This window comes from Anneissia japonica, unplaced genomic scaffold, assembly GCF_011630105.1.
Source record: "Anneissia japonica isolate Jap-2015-1 unplaced genomic scaffold, ASM1163010v1 scaffold6997_len847652_cov182, whole genome shotgun sequence".
Taxonomy (NCBI): domain Eukaryota; kingdom Metazoa; phylum Echinodermata; class Crinoidea; order Comatulida; family Comatulidae; genus Anneissia; species Anneissia japonica.
Genome location: NW_022730884.1, coordinates 466,622 through 486,570, shown reverse-complemented (window position 1 = coordinate 486,570; position 19,949 = coordinate 466,622). Strand labels below are relative to the sequence as shown.

The 19,949-nt window shown below is 32.6% G+C and overlaps 1 protein-coding gene across 1 annotated transcript in view; it reads right to left on the bottom strand.

Annotated features, from left to right (window-relative positions):
* Positions 1–5,940: 5,940 nt before the first annotated feature.
* LOC117115184 (dual 3',5'-cyclic-AMP and -GMP phosphodiesterase 11A-like) overlaps positions 5,941–19,949 on the bottom strand; it is a 91,843-nt gene continuing 77,834 nt past the window's right edge. Inside the window, exons 13-16 of the mRNA XM_033258892.1 lie at positions 13,425–13,525; positions 10,178–10,252; positions 8,975–9,038; positions 5,941–6,211 (exon numbers count right to left, since the gene is read on the bottom strand). Of these exons, the coding sequence (XP_033114783.1) occupies positions 6,098–6,211; positions 8,975–9,038; positions 10,178–10,252; positions 13,425–13,525 (354 nt within the window). The 3' untranslated portion in view covers positions 5,941–6,097. The remainder of the gene's footprint in view (positions 6,212–8,974; positions 9,039–10,177; positions 10,253–13,424; positions 13,526–19,949) is intronic.

Sequence of the window (19,949 nt, the reverse complement as noted above, 5' to 3'; positions counted from 1 at the left end):
ACTTTGGAATAATCTTCCAACTGACCTTAGAGATATCTCCGATCCTTATCTTTTTAAACGTGCACTCAAGACTTACTTGTTTGCCCAAGTCCCTTTTTGCTGCTTTTATTGTTGTAATCTGTTTATTTGTCTTTGTTGTTTGTGTGACTGTACTACTGTGATGCTTCGGGTTCCTGAATAATGACTGATTTTATGCCTACCATTGTTGTCCTGAATTATTGAGGCTTGGCTTGCGCTTCATAACCGCAAGGGAAAGGCGCAATATAAATACCCAATACCAGTACCAGTACCAAATCAATTCGGCAAAATGATAAGGACCATTGCTAATCAGCCTGAGTAGAACAGGCTTTGAATATTCCAAGATAAAGATACCAGAAAGATACTCGCACTCATATGTTAAAAGGTACAATAGTACATTTGACTTTACTATGATGCTGGTATGCATAATTTTAATAACAATAATAATAATAATTTTAACAATGTTTTTTTAGTCATACAAATATTTTTTAAAAATTCAATTAAAATTCAAATTATTATTATTATTATTGTTATCTTTAAATATAATACCCAAAAAACACCACCTAAAGAACACCATAAATATTTAAGCAGCCTCTATAAATTTTCAATAATTTTGTGGTCTTCGTGAACGGTGTTGCCGATTACATAATACTGGAATGTAGTAACATTTCCAGCCAACTGCAGATGGTTTCATAACATGTCATTATCAAGATCATTGATGCTGTCTCTGCACTGCTACATACAAGTAGCAAAGTTGTATAAAATTGTAATATATGCAAGTTTTGTATTTTAACTTCGTCTTGTTCAAGATTTGATCATATCTGCTCATAATATTTCATTATCAGAAAAATGTATCTTAGAGTAACCACAACCAGAATCCTAAGTGCACAGGAATCCCTACCAAGGAACTGGACCCCAAGTAAGGAGATCCCGGACTTTCCCATCGCAGAAGCTAATTATATTTTTGGGAAACTTCCGTACTTAAAAAAGACATTTTTGTGCCATCTAAATTTGCCTTACTAGATTCTTTAAAATTTGCCAATAGATATGAAGCTGTGAGGTGAATTTAAACTCCTGCCAGGGAATTTGGACCTCTTGTTGGGCACATTTCAAGCCGTCTGCTGGGGCGGATGCAGGATTTGGCGGTATAGAGGGTGCATAGAGTCCACTCCAAGGGTGGGGCTGAGGTGTAAGAACATTTTGAGAATATGGATCTCAAGGGGCCTGGAAATTGCATTCATACTTTTTCAAAATAATATATCAACAATACAACAATCATTTTTCTTTAATACAATTTAGGTGGTGCGATCGAACCATCTGTACCCACTCTGCATCCACCCCAGTCTGGACCTTGTTGAGGAAATTCTGGCACCACTATTTTGGAAACCAATTGTTATTGATTTACAAGACTGAAAACTACATTAATTTAGATTATCCAGATAAATGTATTATAAATGTAAAAATACCAACCCAATATAATCAACATCTACTCTTGATATTATACTTGTAACTTATTGCAATTATTGTTAAATTTATTCACTTAAATCAAATCATAGATTACGTAAATATCTATCGATTTGTTCTTGGTAACAATACTATGATCAAAAGAAAAAACAAAAATCAAAAAAGCAGAAATAAAAAATGGAAGACTACATTCAGTTTCCTATAAAAGTTTTCTAACTTGAAATGATGAAAAAGATGGCAAGATAAAGAAACTGCAGTAAAACTAGTTACATGTTTGAATGAGCCACTGATCTACACATTAGATTTCTGAAAACAATTGGCTTACTGAAGGTTTTCAGAAAGGATATGTTTTAATGCCGATGAATGCCGATTTAAAGTATTTGGAGTTACATGCAGACTATCAAATCACAGTTGATTCCCTAATATTTCAATATTTACTGTAAGATAACATTAAAAATATGATGTTATTCCAGTTATTGTAGATATATTACACAGTGACTTTACAGGGACAGATTCAGAGAAATATCTGGGTAGGGACCATGTGACGTGCGAAGCACTTAAAGCAGGAGGCATGTGAGATTTTTATTCCTCTGGTACATGAAATTTAAACCAAAAATTAGCTTGTTTTGGAGTAAGCCTACGGTACTATGCTCCTCTCTACTTCTTTTCTTCTCTCAGTTTTTTTTTTTTTCTTTTGGGTGGGGCCTTGTCCCTGTGGATCTGCCCTGCTTAAGGAGAAACACAACTTGATTAGGAAAAAGAAGATCCAACTATAAAACAAATTCAATCCCTGCCCTGTAGTTATTTTATAAAGCACAATATTATTACTTAATGTATTTTGGAGAACCCATACTTTAACTTCAAAGAATAAATCATGCTGTAAGCATGACCAACCCAAAATCTAGGGTCATATTTTTTTTAATTTGCAAAATATATTTTCCCCAAGAAGAAGCAGCTTTGATTTTTCATTAATAATATGTTTAACGGTATATGGCCGATTAAAATATAAAGATTTAAAATTCCCTTTTAATATTTAGTACAGAAAATAAGATATATATAAGTTATATTAAATGGTATAGAAATTAACTGAAATAAAGTAAAGCCCACATGTACTTTACAACCATTTGATATGATGAGCATTGGAATGGCATCAAATATTTTTGACAATATTTTTTATATTCAGTGTGTGTACACACCAATCTTCACCCTCTCGATATGGGCCTGAATGTAGGCTTACATTCTGGTCTAGCAAAACTAATAATTGGCAAAACATCACTAGCCATTTAAAACCACAAAAAATGTGATCGTAAATAAGTAAAATCAGACATTATCATAGAATTCAAAATTACTTCAAAAAGACATCTGCTTTACATGTAGACTTGCACGTACAGTGAATATAATTCTATATTATATTTTTGTCTTTTTGTCTGAATCTAGTACAGTATTCTCCTTGGTCTCATAAAATGTTGGATAACATTTTGATTGAAATTATCATACCAGATAAATAATTTCAACTGTACAAGTTAACTGTTTCTTCATATTAAAGTGAATCTACCTTGATTCCTATTAACAAGTTTCATCTTATCGGCTAAGTTCTACACATAATATTTGAGTATTATTTACAATAATATATACATTTTTTATACTCTAGTTAGCTTGAGAACTATTTCATATATCTGTAAACTATAATCCTTTTCAAGATACAGCTTTTATAACTACTTGGTCAAATTGATCTAGCATTTTGTGCAATGATTTAAGACATTATTTTATTGCTCTTTCCATTAGCGTTAGAATAAGCAATTCTGAACAGCATGTTGTAGTTAATTTAATGGGAACGACAGGATGTAGGTAAACGAGAATTCACGTACCATAAACAAAATAATGCGAAGTCTAGCATCATGATGTCATTTGGCTACGGTCTGCGAGCCGAGGCATAATTGATATCAATCTTTGCTATCATTTTATTATCATTAGAGATGCGAACGGGAAGTTAAAGCTTCGCAAGATATAAGGAGTTAACGGCCGATGAAATATGTCATTACAATACACTGCACGCTGACAGAGAATGATTACCATGGAAATCAACGAATTAAACATGAAAGCATGTCAATGAATGATTCACGACAATTAGGATTCAGAAACGAAAGCATATCATCCAAAATCACATGTACCAACATGTTTGTCACGACCCACCATTGGGTCGCAAAAATATTTTGGTGGGTCACAAATTTGACAGAAATCATTAATAAAGCTATGCAAAATTTTTGAGTGAAAAATTTTTCATAAAAAGGTAATTTTATATATACAGTCGTGTCTTTTGCAAAGAAATGCGAGGTGCTGATAAAATTCCACTGCCGCACCCTCCCTAGCCACTTAATTCAATGGGCGAGTACCTATACCACTCATACAACATACTAAGTACCCCCACACACATTCAGATATATTATTTAAAAATCAAAATAAAAAAAAACAAAAACCAAAAATCATGATCTGTATTTCTCTCTTGACATTCATAATGAGTATTGTTGTAGGCTATAGAACTAGATCGAGTGCATGTCGGCTATATGCAATTCCACTGTGCTGGGGGATCTGTGACTATTTAGCAGCACTTGGCCAATTGTGAAATGGAAGTAATAACCAAACATATGCACGTTACATTTGTTAGGTTAATCTGTAATTTGAATGACATAATGTGTCAGCATGTGCACGCATACTTGACCCTATTTCTAATGGTGAAGATAAAAATATACATACACATACACTCAAAGAAAATACATACGCCCCTTCTCGTACATAAACGCCCTTCTCACAGTTGCTTGGCATAGTGCACAAGGAAAAAGTTTACATTTATGATGTTTTTATTGAATACTGTTGATCCCTCTATCATTCTTCATCTTAGCATGGTGGCTCATCATTAACTCACAACAGGTTGTCAAATGACCCGGATGACATCATTGATAATCTGACAGACTGCTATAGAAGAATCTTCAGACTTGTCTGCACAAGTTTATTATGCGATGCTTTATGTACACACCTGTTGTCTAACCTTAAGATGCACCTGTTCTTTAAGGAACACTTGTTCTTTAGGAATACCTGGTCATAATGTACCCCTGTTCTCAAAGTATCCCTGTTCTTAAAGTATCACTGTTCTGGGTACAGTAATCCTGTTTTAAAGAGCTCCTATTCTTAATGTATACACGTTCTTAAAACAGATCTGCTCTTAACACTTGTTGTTAAAGTCAGACCTGTTCTTAATGTACTCCTGCTCTTAAAGTAACATTGTATTCACTGTTCTTTAGGTAACCCTGTTCTTATAGGTAGATAAATCAAAGAGACTCCTGTTTTTAAAAAGCTGTTCTTAAGGCAGATTTGATAATATGATACCTATGCTGTTTAAGGTACCCCAGTTATTAAAGTAGACATGTTCTTATGGTACTCCTATTCTTTAAGAAGGCCTGTTCTTATGAAAACCTGGTGTAAGTACACTTATTCTTCCGGTAGCCCTGTTTTTAAGATAGCCCTATTTTTGAGCAGTGTTCTTCAAGTAACCCCTGTTCTTTAGGTAAATCTGTTCTTAAGGTACACATAATCTTAATATACATACTGTTCTTCATGGATTTCTAATTTTATCAACTTTACTCTAAGTATAGGAACTAAATTAAATAAATTACTAAATACGCATCACTGAATTAGGTTTAAACATTCCTATATTAGAGATGACTTGTTAAAGTGATTAGCAGACATGAAAACTGTGTTTGGATAACATCTGGCCTGTATATTTACGTCACTACATCAAGCAAAAGATGATGTTTTATGTTTTTTTAATAGTATATGTATTAATATAATATATTTCTTTCTATATTTATATAATATAAACAAATCGACAGAGAATAATATTATACTCAAATAGGAACACGATGTTCCTATAACATTTTGTTCCTATTTGAGCACTGTTATTATACACCCTTTTGTTTACATATATTGTGTTTACAGTGCCACACAGCATACCTAATTTGAATATGTATATAATATATATTGAAAGAAAAAATATTCAGAATGTTGCTGTTTACAGAAGATATTTTTTTTTTTAATAATAGTATAATTATGAGGAATATTGTTGTTGGCCTATTCATATATTTGTTTAGAAGAAAAAGCTGTATCTGTTTACAGTATTTTGATTTATATCCCATTTTCCTGTGCAAAAGACTACATTTCTTTTAGTAATGAGGATTTCCCGTTTATAAGCAGTGCTTTATCTGGATAGAATTTTCCTTTATCCTTAATAATTTTAAAATTATTATAAATCATGGGTACCGGCATATGCTGGGAACGTAAACAGACTGCTTGGGGATGAGTGGCAATCCCCCTACAGCCTTGCTGTCTGGCCCAAATGCCAAGGAAAGAGAGACGGGCACAAAAGTCATTTTAAATGCAAAAAATCTGTTAAAAATTGTTGCATTTTTTTTTTTTTTTTTTTGGAAGATAATGTACACTTCCTAACACTGATAGTGACAGATTCACAAATACTTCCAGTTGCCAAAGTTAACACATTTAGTGCAACAAACAAACACTTAAAATATACATATTAACACTGCTCTAACAGCTGATATAGCAACTACTTGTATAACATATAAGTATTAACAACTGTACTTACTGCTGGTTCAATGTTTAATTCCTTCCTCTCTTTGTCTCCTTGATCAAAAAACTCACTAGTAACAAGTTCAGCTATCTATGGGGAAAAAACACAACCAAAAATAAAATGAACGATATGTCTTATTACAAGAAATACTGCACAATACAGCCATGTTTTTACACGTGGTAGCCAGTGTTTTCCAAGATGTGGGCCGGGTTTGAAATTGGATAGTAGGATCATTTGCATATAAAGTGGGCTTGCTGAGGGTCTTGGGAACATACATGTACTCTTAAAAGATTTTCTTAACGATACTCAGTGGAAATATGATGTAGCAATACAAGCCTCAGTAAGATGCATTATAGTGCATGACATTATTATTCTAGAAAGAAGTACATTTTAAAACAATACCATGTTTAATTTAGTGTCTTCAAAAAGGAAGTGATACATTGTTTCATCGGAATTTATTGCTTTCAAATGTTTCCCTCAGTGGTAGGCCCAGAGTTTGTTGCTGGCACAAGTGGCAATTCAATATCCTGTATTTATATGGTGCATAAATATGGATAAATGAATTTGAGCACTAGTGTTCCAAAGGGAGAGCCTATGTTTCTGAGAGGATGGTTTGTAGTGTTACCTATGGTGGGCTAAAGGGGCTTTGCAGTTTTATACCAAATTTAGTCTTTTTTTTTTTGGTGGTACAAGGTGGGGGAATTAGTGGTGTGCAAGTGTCCCTCTGCCAACCCTGGATCCCCACCTTCCTTTAAGACTTTTTACAATGATGTTTATCCCTGCATTTTAGGAAGTTGAAACAGATTTTACCTCAACATTTTTTATTACTTGCTATGCATTTTCTTTTTTGTTAACACATTATGTAAAGAGGCCAAAGTGGATGTATAATAAGCTTGAGGATACAATAAATATATTTCTTGTAGCATCCAATGAGACAGAAGGTTAATTTTTTTTTTTATTGAAAACAAGTTTTTCTTTGTGTTCTTTGCTACAATAATTTCTGTAAGCCTCACTAACTTGTTTGTGTAGTCTATAATTAGATAATTTTATTACTACTGCAAATATATGGTGTGTGTTTCTTTGAAAATACAATACATTTCCTCGTACAGCAGATTGTTGTGTTCTCAGGGGAGGATATAGCTACATATAAGCATGTATTTATCATATGATCAATGATAATAATGTAGAATAACCTATCGGGAATCATAAACTGCCATCAAGGCATTGACTATTTGACCTTTTCTAGCATGACCTTTGCAATGCTGATTTATGCAAAGGATATCAGTTTAAAATTTAACTTTGTTAATGAGACATAACGTTATTCAGGATTGGGCAGATTTGAAGTACATAAATTTGAAGTTAAATATATAACAAAAACATATTCTCAAGTATTTGGGAATATACTAAGTCATATCAGGTTGGAAATATACAACATTGTTATTTAAGAATACTAACAGTAACACTATCAGCCATAATAACAATTAAAAAAAAAAAAGAAGTCAAGAAGTTAGAAAATATATATGTAAGAAGTACTATTTTCAAAACAAAATAAAATAAAATAAAGAAATGGCAGAGAAGGCTGCAGCTCTGCAGGTGGAAATGGCTGCACGAGCAGCTCTCTGAGATATGTGCGCCTAATATAAGATGACATTATTACTATTATTATTATTATAACAACACTAAATATGTGAAAATTGTTTTCACAGCATGTTAGAAATATGGATTATTATAATAAACCATAATTACGCATCTTTAGTACATACCACCGTGATACAAAACATAACTAATTCAAAAAACCTAATGGCCATTAGAGGACTCTTGCACTGCATCTCTCATTTTATCATCCAAATTGCACTGGGTATGAAGGAGTTATGTTTTTTTTTTGTCATTACACTGGGTATGACTAAATAGCTGTCATATCTGTTGACGAAATTATAAGTACAATGGAGCTATTGCTGATTGTGTTATGATCCACTCAGACTTGCTGTCCAGTAACAGCGAAGCGAAGTTTGTTGGCTTAATAAAACAGTATAAATGCTTGCACAGGGTATGAAGGAGTACCGTAAATAATGGAAGTGCCTCTCAAATATTAGGCACATAATAATCAAAATAATTTGTAATATGCACTGCTCCCAAATAAACACTGCAACGAATATAATAATCAGGCAGATCCAGGAATTTTGAATGAGAATAGAACAAGGGCATTAGTGTGGAAATGCTCAATAGAGCAGGATGCCAAGAAACACGGGTCCAATTTATGCTGTGTTACAAAACATTGTAAACTTTTGTATTTGTATTTCATAAAACCTCCACCGACAATCTTAAAAAAATGAGTTTTCAATAATTATTCTTTTTTTTTATATTCATCTTGCCTAAAATCATTGTTGTGATGTAATTTTCGCCATGTAAGGCTAAAGCTAGATTTTCAATAGACATGATAATGACACAACAATGACATATCATCGCATAGTTTGCATTCTTCAACAATGCACGCATACATATCGTGTCGTCGTATTCGCGTCTAGTGTAAATGTGGCTTAACTTGAGCTTTAAGCTGGTACAGAAGAATTTAAGGGGGTTGGTTTTACAAAAGGGCACTTTAAGTCCAAACCCCTAGATATCTGGTAATGCCACTCCAAACAAAATTTTTTAAATTTATTTCAACAACTTTTTTTAAATTTTTTTACCTATCACTTCCATGAAAATGGTATTATATTCAACTATTTTAATAGGGCATTTCTGGAAAAAAAAGGGGGGTATTTCAAACCCATTGAACCTAGCTCGCTACAGGCTTATCACTTCACAGAACCACTGCCAATGTAGGATAACAATGTCTGAGGAAGAAAGCCCTACCTTCTGCTGTGTCTTCCACGTCTTGGTGCTGGCCGCCACATCACATGCTGTCATTAGCATACTCCTATTGGAATAAATCAAGAACTGATAAATATTTACAGTTGCTAACACTAAATCAACAAGGTGCTCTTCTGCTATATCTCAACAGTAATTTGTTTGCATTTGCTGGAATGAATGACATAATAACAGAAGTTTATCAACAATATCTTTTTAATGATGGCGTGTTTATCATTGGTTACTGTGTACCAAAGTAAAGGTCAAAAGTCATTTATTGTCAACCATACAACCAAGGTAAAATTGTAAATTGTCTTCGCAATCAAAATCGTCTCAACAAAGCACTTTAAAAATAAGTGCTAGTCACGAAATAGCCATATTGTAAATAAATCCTCAATGTCTTTTAATCTTGCATATGTTTTCATAAAAATCTTATGCTTCTAAATATATTTTTCAAATATGGTAAGAGATTTATAAAGTGCATATAACTAGTAATCATGGTGTCGAAACGGCAGTCTCGTGGAAAAAAAATGTAGACAAACTTGTCGATTTTGAGACATCATTTTGTTGCCGAGTTACAAACATGCAAAAGTTACGTTATTCTGCCTTGGAATGGCTAAAAAATAGCACACAGTGATTTATGTAATTAATGATGGGGAGGGTGGTGTTGTGTGCAATGCCGTAGCCAGGATTTTCAAACAGTGCGGGACAATTATATCGGGGTGGACCCACTTTACGCGTAAATTCAAATACAGTTGAACTCGCCTTAGTCCAATCTAAAATGCCATTGAAAAATTGTAAAAAAATTTGACTTATCGATTGCTAATTAATAGATACAACAATTTGGCATTGTAAAATAAGTTTTACTTAAATTATTAGAGTTAGGCAAAGTCGACTTATGCAAGTTCAACGGTAATGGGGACACATTTTCTTAAAAGTTGACCTATTTTACACAAAATATGAGAAATCTGGACACATTTTTCAAAAAGTGGACTCATTTCGTGCCTGAAAAATTATAGACCTATTTGGGAAAATGTGGACCCAATTCTCTGTGGACCAAATAGAGAAATTGTGTGGGATTGTCCCAATAGCTGGCTACGGCATTGGTTGCGTGGAGGAAGTGAGGGTAAGGATGGTGTGTACTCAGCTATTGTACCTTTTTATATCTTATAAAATTTTTAATAACACAGCCTAATATTCCATACATACCGTAGTAGTTCTCGATTCTGTGAAATAATCCAATCCGCTTTTGAATCTACAAGTTTAAAAAACTGGTCTCTAACTCTATAGGTAAACAAAAAAAAAATCAAGTAAATATTAATATATATTGTATAGATAATCTTTAGTAAAACTCCATCATGCACTAACCTGTGCATCAAAAATGATAAAATGAGTTGTCAACTTCTGAGATGCAGATGGACAAATAGTTTTAATGGCGATCGGTTCAAACTGACAAAAAAGAAACAGCATATGGCATGGGCTTAGGTTATGTGTGCGGGCGGACCCCTCCCCATGGCAGCAAAAATAGGTTAAAATACTAAAAGTCACTATCAAGTTTTCATTGAAATAGGAATTCCACATTCTCAATTTTTACACATACGCACATATACACACAACAAATTTAATTCAGTTCTATAAATAAATATTTATATTGATGGATATTTAATGTGTGTATGTATCTATCCATGGAGATGCTTATGTCATAATAAAACATGAAATAAAATTGATAGACCAATTATATACTGCATCCCTGATGGCATCAATGTGATTTAAAGCTGATATGTCTCAAACTAAAATAGAATGCTAATTAAATGGCAGAGACTTTGCTACGTCCAGATTATATATATTTTTTTTTTTACAAAAACACTGTCGTATGTCTATGATAGTCATGATGTGCTTATATATATATATATATATGATCAGGATGTGATGTCATCATGACCATATTTAGGCATATTTTTGTGAAATAAAATTTGATATTCTGGATAGGGCTTTAGAGCAGGTTAATAAGATACTGTCTAAAAAAAAATAATTCCATATTTGAACTGCTAATTTGAATATTTAAGTTAACTTATAAATTAAACATAAATGAGAAAATGTTTTCCACATCAATTAATGGACAGTCTAATACCTTTCATGTATTCTTTTGAATAACCCTTTAAATTGGCTGGCAATCAACAGTTTCTTTAGTAAAATGTCTCAGTATTTGAAACTATTTCTGGTCGGAATTTAATCCTAGCTTTAACTGAGATTTTTTTTTTCAATTTTTTTTTTCAATTTTTTGTGCATTTTTAAGGTGCAGTGAAGATTGATGGTGTCAAATGAATCAAAGTACTAAAGTGAACCTCATTAAGAAAAGAAACTGACCAATAAGAAGTGTCAGCTCACAAAATTTGGGAGCCTTGGTCTAGTAGTGGGGATTTCTGATTGGTAAGTTTGCAAGCAAAATGAGGAATAATTTACTAAGTTACGTTATTAAAAAAATCATAGACTATAAAAAAATATCTTTAATAGTATTCTTTAAAATTAACTTCTTTTAATTAATATGTGGCAAAGACAAGCCAAACCAGTCACTTGTCGCAAAAATCAATTTTTAGTTATTAATACAGGGTTTAACAGTAAAATGAGAGCTATAAAATGGTAAAAGAATCATTTAAATCCGACATTTCGTTATGAAGTTACAGCTGTTTAAAGAACAATATTTGAGAAATCAGCCTTCAAAGTTTAAGCTTTCAGGCATTTCTTAGGCAGAAACCATCACCAAATCGTTAAAAATTGTTGTTTTAACATTGAAAATTAGGAAAATAACAGCATAGTATGATGTATAGACATATAAAGGTTAGTTTAGTGCAATAAAATAAATTTCCAAAATTTTGAAATTCCAGCACGTTTTGGCCATTATCTCCAAAACAGGATTTGCGACAAGTGACTGGTTTTGCTTGTCTTTGCCACATATGTGCAAAGGGACTTGTAACAATTATAAAACAATTATTTTTATAGAAAGGTATGCTTGATTTTGTGCTGATAATACCATACAGCTTTAAACAAATTAATTAATTTTTTAATTTTGTTATTTGTTTTCATATTTTTTTTGGTCAGTACCCCAGGGGCACAAGGTCCCTGACACTTTACCCCAGATCAGCCCCCAAGTATGATGTCACTGATAGTAATATCAGCAAGTCACCAAACAAACGATTAAGGTTATGTATTATTTTTTATAATTTTAAGAGCACTTCTCCAATTCAATTTTTATTCAGTGCATAGCTACGAAAGTGAATCATGGACACTTTATTACAACTAAGCCATAATGAGAATAATGCTCTAGAAAAGTGGCAATGAAAATTTATGAAGATAATTTGGACAAATTTTTTAACCATAGTAACTATGGTATTAAGAACTCAGGACAGATTTAGTTTTATGAGACAAAGGGGACGATGAAAAATTAAGATTGCTGTACACAGGGCTATTAAGAGTTTTATATTGATTATACTTGATACATAATAATCTGGAAGGCAATTTATTGGGAAATCAAGCAGAAGACAACCAAGAATTATGAATATAATGTGGCAACAGAGAATAATGGTAAAACAAGAATTGGCAATGAGAAAACAGCCGGTGGGGTCTTGAAATGGGTTGGGGGAAAGGCTGATGGGAGGCGCGAAGGCGACATGGTGGTAGTCAATGATTAGGTGGGGGGGTGCTAGCTGAAAAAATAAGGTAATTTGAGGCAATTTTTACCTACTTGATCATGATTGTTTTACTTAGACACTCTTAATGGAGGGTTGGGGAGCAAATGGGGATGGGGATGTGGATATACCGCTGATGATAGCCAACCTTGGCACCAAACATTGCATTACCATATTTATTCTCTCAGGGAGATCTTATTGTTCAGTAGAGAGGGAGGTCAAATCAAGGGGGATATTTTTTTGGTTTTTATCAGTTAATATTATTCCAAATGAAGTAAACTGTAGGCATTAACTAATTTTCAGAATTCATCTTGATAATTTTGGCATATTGTGGTGCTTCGTGTACAAAATTGATTAAACCACAATAAATAGTATTTATACCTCTTAAAATTTCTATAAGGATAATTTCAACATACCTTTGATAATTATTAAGTACAGTTTATTTGGCAGTATTTCAGATTATTGGTTTTAAGCTTTTCTATTTTTCAGAAAGTAAAAAATCTTTGTGAGTGGGCCCTAATGTGGCTGATTGGCAATTTTTTTTAAATTTTTTTTTGTAGAGAAAAATTAACTTGATGTGCATGTTTCAAATGATATTTAGGAAGGGCTGTTTATTCGAGATTCGAGATGGGGGTTTACTTGAAGCGGGGCATTCAAGCAAATATGAAATCTCGAGGGGATAGGGGCATAATACGTGATCGTGATGGATATGGCAATAAGAATTTGACATTTTGAGAGTGATAAAAAAAAAAGATAGATTAAACTCCTACTTGAAATGCGTGGTGAGGTCGGTGGAAAGTATTGCATGCTTCAGTATGTTCATCACCTCACTGTATTCCTGGGATGAAAGACTTGAAAAGATGTTATGACCCTAAAAGAAGAAAAAAAAAAAACATGAAAGAAAGATCATATACATGTAGGAAGCTCTATGTAACTCAGAAAAATCAGACTTGGTCTCTCGGAACTTGCTGGGGTGGTGGTTTGAGTACTCTATGAGAGAATTTCCAGGGGAGTAGGTCGGTTTCAGTCGGAGGTAGGGGAAGATGTGAACTACAGTAATTGGGGGGATTATACATTCCCAGCCTTCCCATCATTTCTAGGGGTTTCTTTTCAAAACTTCTAAAGTGTTTAATCACGTACTACCTTTTTACATAAAAAAAACCATAAAAAACAAGGTGTTTTCTAGTCAATACTGCTTCGCGGGTCGCACACATATGGTTTTTAAATTCATCTTCGCTGGCCGAAAAAAACATCACTCTCGGGCTGCATGTGGCCTACAGTATGCTGATTGGCCTTGCAAAAAATTGCACTTGTACTTGTCGATCATCCTCACATTATTATTAGAATATACAGTACTGGTATGCACTAAAGATGACATGTACGCAACAAAGGCATCATCGCTTCGCACCATCTACTTTCACACCATTAGAATGTCATGTTCACACCATTATGTTCTAGGCATCAAGTTTGACACTATGAACATCCATAGCAAAATGTCACACTCGTTAATGAACCAACATGTTCACACAAAGTTTTTAAAACATAAGATGCCATTATTGTTTTCACTATAGATTGTCATGTTTATACATAGCTTTATTTATATGATGTCTTTTTTGGATTATTGAATTTGACTTTGTTGTTTTGATTATGTATTATTCTGTAATTTAAGTATTCTCATTTAGGGACCACAGTGGAAATAAGTTGCTTTTTTGTACTTTTTTGTGCTTTTATCCTTGAATGTATTTTACTTATAATTACTTCAGAATGAATAAATAAAAAGTTCACAACATATCTATATAAATTCTCAGCATATTTATATCATATAATTGAGGTATTTTACTGCACAATATTAAAACATCGAAAAAAAAACCAAACAGAAGTAAAAAAAAATTTACTGAAAACGTTACATGAATTTCATGTTGCATATACACTGCCATGTTCGCACATACACCACCATATTTGCACGCACCATTGGCACCATACATCTTCATTATCACAGAAATTCAGTTTTTGAATATCAGTTTGATTATAATACATTTGTCTCATCAAATATAAAAGGCACTTGGGCCTCGTGCCTGTAAAGAGTTTAATTACTGAAATAGAAGCATTGCAATGTTACAAGTGTTTTCCCATAACGATCACTTGCAGATGTGCGTGACTTTAAGATATTTTGAATCCATGTACATGTAATCCAATACTAAACGACTTGTGCTAATGTCTTGGTAAAAAAACAATCAGCACATGGGTAATTATCAAGAGGTTTAAAATGATCTAAACAACAGGGCAAAAGTTGGTGTAGGAAATGTTGATATAATATTTCTATAGCAACAACGAAAATGACAATTTCGTTTAATTTTTTTTTTAAACAAATAAATTTACAAGTAATACAATAATATAATGTTTTAACAATCAAATACAAGTGGAAATTTCATAAGCAAAGTTACTAAAGTAAAATATCTCACAGTATGACACTCATTGGCACTGACTGCTGTGAGACAATAGATGACAATATATGTAAAAACATGTAAATATATGAAATCTTGCGGAAAATTGGTTATTTTCCCGGAGATTCTTGCTTGCTTGCGGGAGCACAGGAAGCAAGATTTCGGGGAGACACCTTCAAATTTGGGTCCCTTGAAATTTTATACTGTCAACTAAAAAATAAATGGCCTATAGGTGACCTATTGTAGTTCTCCAACTAATCAGACACTAACATCCTCTACAGTACAGTATATGATAAGCATCATTCTTATATATATTTTCTCGACTCTTGAATTAAACTAGCTATATTGGTTGCTACCATCCATTGTCAGATGGTCAGATAAATCACAATGGTAGGATGACAGACAGTCTGAAGGCATCGTCAAAAAAAATTACGGATCATTCATATACTTGTAAAAATACTACCTTGATAGGGCAGAGAGAAAACATTTCAAGGGTGAATACCTGAGAACACCTAGGAGGAGGAGGTCTCAGAAAAAATGTCAAATTTGTGAAACATGAAATTTCTGCACATAGTTAATCTGTATTATTTTAGATTGAGCAACCTATAGACAGTTAGATTTTGATATGTATTGTATCTGTCAACACTACAGTATTGTATCTGTCAACACTACAGTTTCCTACACAATATTGTAACAAAACATTGACAACCGAGATGACAACATCGGAAAGGGACTACATTTAAATATCAGAAAGGTCACTGCTACCAGCAAAATCGAGTTCATATAGAGCTTTTGTTATGGATTACTTCTCAATATTTTTTTTTTATGTAATAAAATAAAATTGCTATAAACAAGGTTCCAATGCATGCACTGTTAGTGAAACTAAATTAAAAAGTTGAAAAAATATGTGTTTTTAGATCTACCGACCTCCGCCTCATCCCACTCTGCAATTTTTCTCTGACTTTTCGACCCTTTTAGAACAATATTCTTTATCTTCAAATCTTGTCATTACTGGTGACTTTAACATTCATATAGACGATCCGAGTACTAGACCAAAGATGAACTAAATTTTCAATTTTTGTATTTTTCTTTATTATTTCCATTTACACACAATTACAAAATATGTTTTTTATTCACGTATGACAAAGAAGGCCATCAGCACATATAATCACTATAGAATGAAATGGTAATCACTTCATCTATATTACAAACACAAACATAATAAGTTACACGATATTATATGATACAATACGATAAAACTTTATAGTCACCAGCGGTGTAATCTACCGCACAGGGACGTGATATAGTTCTTAATAGATACTTATATTGCCGTAGTAGTAAAATAGAGAAAATATGTTACTTCTCAACGTTGCACAAGAATGCCAATATGTTGTATATATTATTATTTTAACTCTATTTTAAAAATTGCATTATACAAACTCCCGCAATTTCCTGTTGCAATCTTGTTACTGGTGTATGCTATAATCACAGACCCTGTGTAGGGTCTGTGCTGTAATTAACAAAAATATATAGTTAAAAATAAATTCAAAGCAATGCACTTCATCTGTTGTGATTTCTTTAAAAAAAGCTAATTAGATCCTCATACTTTGTAGACAAATTTAAAATCAACATGCAATTGACTTAAAAAATTACTTTGTGGTCTTCCCGCTCAAACTTTGCAAGATTTTTAACAATCTAGCAGTACTGGTGTGCTTCATGTAAGTTGACCTAACATCATCAAGTGTGACTTTGCAATTTGTATAGACAATTGAGTTGCATCGGTGATTTTTACAAGTTTACAATGCAATTTTTTGAGGGCCAAACTGTCATTATAATAGGTAAATATTTGTACATGTTTACATCATGCAAACTGTCAAGATAATTAAATGCCTAATTATCAAAGTGTATAATGGCGAGAAGTATGAGAAAAGGATGATGCTTTATACTGTAAACAACCAGACATTCTTGATAAAAAAAATCCCATCATTGTAACAGCAAGGACTATGGAACGGAAGACAAGAAATATTTCTGGTGACCAGGGGAATACTGATGCCAGCACATTAGTATATTCTCTGGAATGTGAAAGGCACCATATAAATTCGGATAAAAAACAAACAAAAAACAAAAGAAACTCCAAATTATAGTGCTACTCAAAAATATTACCCTCCTTTTACATGTCGTAAATGAGATACAAGATACTAGATACAAAGTAACTTTATTGTTGTAATGCACAAGATGCATACAAAATTTGCTTCCAGTTGCTAATAACTCCATACAAATACACAGATTGCACTAAAATGTTTTATTTATTCATTCGACTTCACATAGGCAAATATACAATAAATTAACAATGACATAAAAAAGTTGCCAGTGACGGGAAAAGGCCTACAGATGAACAATTGCACCAATGATAGCGGCCAATCCTGCATTGTACAAATGAAAAGATATTTAAAAAAATGTTAAATGTACACTAAAATTTATAACTCTATGCCTATAAAAGAAATATTAAAACAGTATCAAAAAGAAACTTTCAGGGAACAAATACAAATACAAGATAAAGTTAAATTATGTATACAGAATCTAAAGGGTAAATGGACAGAAGAAAAGTACAGACTCCGTCTACTTAAAGACTGCTCCAATTAAAGATAATTTTCTGTGGTCCGATATTAAAATTATCTTTATTTATTGCAATAAGAGACCAAAGGTGCTAAAGACCATTGAAACCCAAGTCCCAAAAACAGTCGTTAATTGTAGACAGACCTGTATATAACCTTTAACCTTTACAGTAAAAAATAATGTAATCGTAACTAACGGGCAATTTAGTTTAGAAGACAAAAAATTGTTCAGTGCTGGCCACATTTGGCTAGTGTATCTAAAGTAAAATGGAACTTCATACAAAAAAGCCTGATAGTACTTATACATTTTGCAACAGAGATCGATGTTTAAGGGGAAAAAAATAATAGGATCGCATGTAACTTAAGTTGGCAGTAATTATAATTGGCATTTAATTGCTTAATAAATTATGTTCTTTTAATCTTGGCATTCTAAAATTAGAATCATGAGTTTAGGTAAGAGCCGTAGATTTGGAGGTGTTGCTTTTGGCAACACTTCCACAATACTTCATGCAACTATACTTTAATGTCCAACTTTATAGCGACAATTGAACTTATCAATATTTCCTTGGGTACCTCAGTTATAAGCTCACTTCAGCATAAGCTCACTTCAATATAAGCCGTACCCCATATTTTATGCCCAATTTCACATACCAGCATTTCTGGGTATAATTTGAACGAGTAGCTAAGGGTGACTTTTATAAAATAAAATCAAATATTGGCTTTGAATTAGGATTGCAGTGATGAATAAATGCCTTTTGATTGAATCCGCCCAATTTTGTGTTGAAGAGGATGGGCTCATACAAGACGAATACACTTCCAAAAGACAGATGGCTACAAACACAAAAGAAAACTGGGGAGGGGGGAATGAGAGAGAAAAAACTGATAAAAAACTAAAATTCGCCAAATTTAAACACTATCTTGCAGATATGGAGAGATCTGAAAATAAAAAATTAACAGAATCTGAAAATATTTATTTTATTATTTAATTTAACAAGCTATGTTCATATGTTATATAAATGACAAGAGAGATCAAATTATACGATGGACTGTGGGTTTGAATATCTAGGTCAATTTTGCAAAATGATATTAAAATGTACCATTATTGGACAAAATAAATGAAATAAGTCATGTCGTCCCTCTAGACCAAAACTAAATCCATACAGCCTCTAATAAAAACAATAATTTCCCACAAGAACACTACAAGCATATTATATGTACCGTCTGGTACTATATTTTCATCTGTTCACAGGTTGGCATTATATTATAGAAAAATAACTCAGTGTTGTTTAAAATACGAGTTACCTGTATAGGGTCTGTTTTAACCATGCGTTGTATTATGGTTAAGACACAGTTAAAATATCAGCTAGCATAAGCTCTGTTATACCGGATGTATTTTAACCATTCAACTGAGCTGGTCCATGAGCTGTATTATGGTTAAAGACACCAGTGGTTAAATTATCAGTTAGTGGTAAGTTTTACCTAGCATATTTTAACCATTAAACTGAGTAGTCAATGCATTTATTATGGTTAACATACTCGTGATTAAAATATCAGTTAGTAGTAAGTTTACCTGGTGTAAATATAAAAATGAGTGGTCCATGTGTTGTATTTATGGTTAAGATACAGTTGGTTAAAATATCAGTTTGCAGTAAGTTTACCTACTGCAGTGTATAAAATTTTAGTAGTTCATGCATTATATGGTTAAAACACTTGGTTAAAATATCAGCTAGTGTAAAGTTTACCGATAGAGTGTACTTTATCATAAAACTAATTGGTCCATGCATTGTATTATGGTTAAGATACTCTTAAGTATCTTAACTAAATATCAGTAGCGTTAAGGTCTCTTATACTCAGTGTAATTTGAAGGCTTGGGTATGACGCTCAATCTTTGCGTTTAGAACTACAGAGCTGAAGAGCGTGTGATTGATCCACCGAGGATAATTTCCTTCTAACGTTGTCCAGCACTTGTAATTATGTCAAGATGGTATGATATATAGACCCTCGTTGATGTGCAATTTTTAATCTTGAGCACTGAATAATTAGAATTCCTGTTCTTGAGGGAAATTTCTTGTTTATCCTTAAGTATATATTTTGTATATGATTTTTGCAATATTTTTGCAATTACTGCATTTTTGTATATACTTTTCTAAATTTTGAAATATTAGATGTTTTACTACTGTTGTATACATTTTTATTTGTTTTTTCTATACATATATATATACATATACATATATAT